Source organism: Falco peregrinus, chromosome 19, assembly GCF_023634155.1.
Source record: "Falco peregrinus isolate bFalPer1 chromosome 19, bFalPer1.pri, whole genome shotgun sequence".
Taxonomy (NCBI): Eukaryota; Metazoa; Chordata; class Aves; order Falconiformes; family Falconidae; genus Falco; species Falco peregrinus.
Window position 1 is genome coordinate 799274 of NC_073740.1, and position 4910 is coordinate 804183.

Here is a 4910-nt window from a genome sequence, read left to right on the forward strand (position 1 = left end):
ATAATAAGATACCAATACTGCTTTATTTTTTTTTTTTTTTGTCTTAAATATATGGTAGATAGTATCACTTCATTGGAAGAAACTGCATAACTACAGGATGTGAGCATGTTCCCACTGCAACTTTAATTTACAGACACTTATATGAAATCCATCTTTTAGTCATTTTTATTATACAATAGGCAGACTACACTAGAATATGAAAAGCAAACTTTTGGACGCATCTATTATCCTAAACATAAAATGCATAGAGAAAGGTCCTTCTGTTTTGTGCTGCACGTAAATAACTTAAACATTTTATAAGGTGGTTTTTAGCAACCATCTCCATCTTTATTTTACATAGAAACATGGATGCAATATATATCCTCATGCTCATACCGCTGCATCTTCTCTCTACGAACTGTCAATACCCAAATCACTTGAGGTCCTTCAATGTTTTGCATACGCATTGCATTTATACCCAAGAGGAAAAAAAAATTAAAATAAAATAAAATAAACCTCCAAACTGCACAAGGCTTTTTTTTTTCCTCCCCCTCTTTCCTCTCTCTCTCTCCCCTCTCCCTCGCCTGCACAGGGGCTGGAGCGCACTCAAGTGAAATTAAAATTAGAAGTCAGTTCACGGATTCGGTTCTCTCTGTTCATTTTCTTGAGTTTCATCCTGCGGTTTTGAAACCAGATTTTGACTTGTCTGTCTGTCAGGTTAATGCTCTTACTAATCTCCAGGCGGCGCTCACGGGTCAAGTACATATTGAACAAGAATTCCTTCTCCAGCTCCAGCGTCTGGTGCTTGGTGTAAGGACACCTTTTCTTTCTTCCGCTCTTTGCTGTCAGCCAATTTCCTGTAGTGTTTTCTGCCTTTATATCCTCTGTTAAAAATAACATCGTTACATAAGTATCCGGGGAATGGGAAAGAGAACTTACCCGACTGCATCACTTGGGGGAAAAAAGAAAAAAAAATATTAATTTTTTCAAACTGTTTTTAAATAAGAAGGCAGATCGCCTCGGGGGGGTGGAATTTGAACCGGGGTGACTCGCTCTTCTGCGGGTTTTAGGGAGGAAGGAGCAGGTTTGGAGGAGGTGAGGGGGTGATTTAAGCCATTCAGTGCCTGGGAGTATATCAGTTGTAAGCAGCGCGCACCTCCACCTCAGCCGCGCAGGCGGAGCTGGGCGGCGCGGAGAAACCGCGCCGCTCCGCGCTTCCCCACCGCGGGGGCTGGAGAGTATCATGGTATGAATTTCTTCTGGCTTCACTAGGGTGGATGGAGGGGCTTAAAATACCACTAATTAAAAAAAAATCCAGGGTCTGGCAGTGTGACTTTCGGAGTCCTTCCAAGTCACCCTTTGCAACCCCTAAAAAAACCCCATCATTTATCTGGGCTTTCAAAACGAACCACAGACTCTGAAATATTTGCCTAAAGGCGTGATATTTTGTGGGAAATAGACCTATTTTCGCTGGTCCTGGAGATCCTCCGAGCAGCCTTTCTGCCAAGTGTATGTTTCGTGAGCCGGGGTTGTATGAAATAGATTTGCCTTTATGAGCTGCGTGGGCACATATAGGTAAATTCAGAGGTAATTGTAATCCCATATACACTCTCCTCACTCTACACACTCGTATAGATATGCACACATACACTTTGCAAAGGCAAACGTATTTCACACGTACATAAATAAACACAGCAAATACTTGGGCTTTGAATTTGGTCATGAGAAAATCCTGGCACCAGCAGCCGGCCAATATTCCTGCCTAAACTGCAGGAAAAAGCCAAGCGGACCGTGCAAGTGTAGCAACTTCCTCGGCACCGCAGTCACGCCCGAGTCGGGAAATTCACAGGAAAAACTTGATTTAGCCAAAGGCACCTTCGAAATATGCTGGTGTGACATGGACCCAGTTCGCGCTTGGAGAAAACCTTGAATGCTACCAAGCCCTGGAAATCCCCTTGGAAACTCCATCACCCCCCCCAAACGCTTAAATTACAGGGAAAGGTGTCTTACCTTCTGCAAGAATAAAAATTCGGGTTCAACATAAACGAAAACTGAAGCTATACAAGATTTTAAAAGGAAGCAACAGAAACAGAAACAGAAACAGGCAAAATCCGCCCCAAATTGGATCTGACCATTTGAAAACTCTGCAAACGCCACGAAATGCCTTTTAAAACGCAAAAACACTGGGAAACTACATCTTTCTCCACGCACCCATTTTAAATTTAACATCTGAAGCGAAAGAAAACCTTTATCTGTATTTATTTATTCCTTTATTTACGCCCCAATTACAAATCCGACCCAATATAATCTTTCTTTCGGGTTAACTCCCACCAAAACCTCTCTTGGCGTGGATGTTGAAGGCGCTTTGTGCAGATAAGTTTGGAGGGGTTTTGATAACCTTGACTTTGTGGGGTTTTTTTTTTTTGCTTTTTTTTTTTCCTGTGGGTATGGGTGAGGGGGTGTGTGCAATTGCAACTCAACTGCCAGATAATATCATTTCCCTTTGGATGCGGAATGGTATTAAAAAAAAAAAAAAGAAAGAAAATAAAGAAAAAAGAAAGGATAAAAAAGAGAAGTGTTTCTGGGTTTTGCTTTGAAAAAGGCCAGTTTTGGAGAGGGAAGCGCCAGAGGATAGGTTTTGCTGGTGCCACAGACCCGAGGTGTGTGTGCATGGGGGTCCACACACGACCCACATGCATGCAGCCCTGCATGCACATACAACGCCACATTCCCCAGCCATCCTTCTGCTGGTGGAACCCTAATTATAGCACGGATCCTGACACACGGCGGATATTTTAATCCACATACCACAGGCAAACCATGCAACCCTTTGCTTAGATCTAGGCAGGATTTTCTACCAACTTTTTAGAGAAATTCAATCCATCCCTTCGCATGTTCCTCACTTATTGACCTGAAAGAAGCCTCAGAATCCACCTAGCTTCAATTTTGGACAGGAACAAACCCGAATATTCACATACACGTAGATTTCAAGCCATATGCAATCTCTATAGTGAAAATAAAACGTCTTCCATGAAAGCCTCTTTTCAGAAAATACAAATTTAAAACATCTGCTCAACACACAGAAACATTTTTTGCCTTTGCAAACAAGACCTCAATTCGCCAGGAAAAAAAAAAACAAAAAACAAAAAAAACCCCCAGCTTTTTCCTCTCTGAGTCTCCCAACGAGCTTCCAAGCCACGAAATGAACCACACTGCACAACTCCAGCCTGAGATGTTTGCAACTGCAAATTAGACTCTACGCATTTTAATTTTTTACCCTACTTCAACACTGAGCAAAGCCAAAGAAGACAAATCCTCTTAGCACACGGAAATAAAGCATTTACATAGAAAGCGATATGAAAGGGAAAATAATCAGGGTTCATCTGCCTTAAAAACCACAACCCCCCCTGCAAGCGACACCCCCAAACAAACAAGCCCCAAGTCTCTGCAATTTCAAAGCAAAGCCACCTCATCTTATCACATTCTGCAGCGTTGACTGCAAGAACCTTTTTTTTTTTTTTTTTTTTTTTTGCATAAGTACATGCACAGCAAATTTTCTCCATAAAAAGAGCGAGGGGACGAGTTCTCAAATAGCTGTCTGCTCCTTTTTCTCAGCTCTTAAATATATATTAAAAAAAAAAAAAAAACAACAAAACAAACAACCCAAAGCAAACCACCCAACAGTTCTAGGAAGATTTTTTTTCCCCAAAAGACAGCAACAATACAGAACATTATTGTGCCAATTTCTGGAGGAGAAGTTGGCTGGGTAGAGAGCACGTTAGCGCATATTCGCAGTACTCTAGCTCTTATTAGCTATGGATGATTACTAATTGCTGAAATTAGCTGCTGGTAATGAATGATTCCCTTACCTTTTGCTTCATTGTCAGAATTGTCAGTGCTGGTGTCAGTGTTTTTATTCAGCTCTTTCTCTGCTTCCGAAGGACTTATTTTGGGTGCTGGGGCGCTTTTTTCTGTTTTAATTTCGTTCGTGGATGTGTTCTGAGTATTATCTGTTTTTGTGTTTTCGGGAAAACTCACTTTAGCCACCGGGGGCGGAGGAGGAGGAGGAGGTGGTGGTGCTGGTTCCAGATGCTCATTCCTTGGGTTCAGGCTCGCCCTGGATTCAAAACTTGCCTCAAACTCATTTGGATTGCTGCAGTTTGACGTCTTCTCCATGGAGGGGTAACCTTGGCTCGCTCGGTAGTAGCTAGGAACGGGGACTTCATGGTCATTTAGGCAAGACTCAGGCATTTGGTTGGGGTAGAGGGCCGTCTCTGTGGCATTTTTTGCCCTTTTATCAGCGTTATACATACAGCAAACATTCTCTTCCTTGACATTGGTTGGGAAGGAGCAGGATGGGAGCTGTCTTGCAACAGGTTGCTCGATCCTGTACGTATTTTTGGGGTCACACCAAGTGTCTAGCTGAGAAAGGTAAGATGGATAGGTGCTGAGAGACAAGGTAGCGCTATTCACCTCGTCCCTTTTGGAAAGAGACGGGATAATTCCACAGTTCCTCATGACTCCGCAGCTGAAATCGCTCCCAGGCTGCATGTACATCCCTTGGCTGGAGGAATAATTCTCCCCTCTACAGGTACCGGCCAACGAGTCCATCAAAAACGAGTTAGAAGTCACATTGTTGGGACATGACATTTTCAGAGAGGGTTTTTAAGGAGGAATACTCCAGCCAGGGGCTGACATCTTTTTTTTAGGGGGAAAAAATATCAAGCACCATAATTATCCACGCATCGCTCTCCCCCCCTCCACCCCCCCACGTGATGCCCAGGCCAATGAGGATTGAAAATGGCCTTGATGATTCAGACGGGGGCGACGTCACGGGGGTCAAGTTGTCGGGACCGGGAGCGGCACCGTGGAGCAACAGCGACATCTGCCAGCACCGGGCCGGGACCTGCCGGCGAACAAAGGCAGAGCCC

General features: G+C 43.6%; 1 protein-coding gene across 1 annotated transcript in view; it reads right to left on the minus strand.

Annotated features, from left to right (window-relative positions):
• The window catches only part of HOXC10 (homeobox C10), a 4768-nt gene extending 110 nt beyond the window's left edge, over window positions 1-4658 (minus strand). The window contains exons 1-2 of the mRNA XM_005233115.3: window positions 3849-4658; window positions 1-863 (exon numbers count right to left, since the gene is read on the minus strand). The exon at window positions 1-863 is cut by the window's left edge and continues 110 nt beyond it. Of these exons, the coding sequence (XP_005233172.1) occupies window positions 586-863; window positions 3849-4629 (1059 nt within the window). The 5' untranslated portion in view covers window positions 4630-4658 and the 3' untranslated portion in view covers window positions 1-585. The remainder of the gene's footprint in view (window positions 864-3848) is intronic.
• Between the last annotated feature and the right edge of the window lie 252 nt (window positions 4659-4910).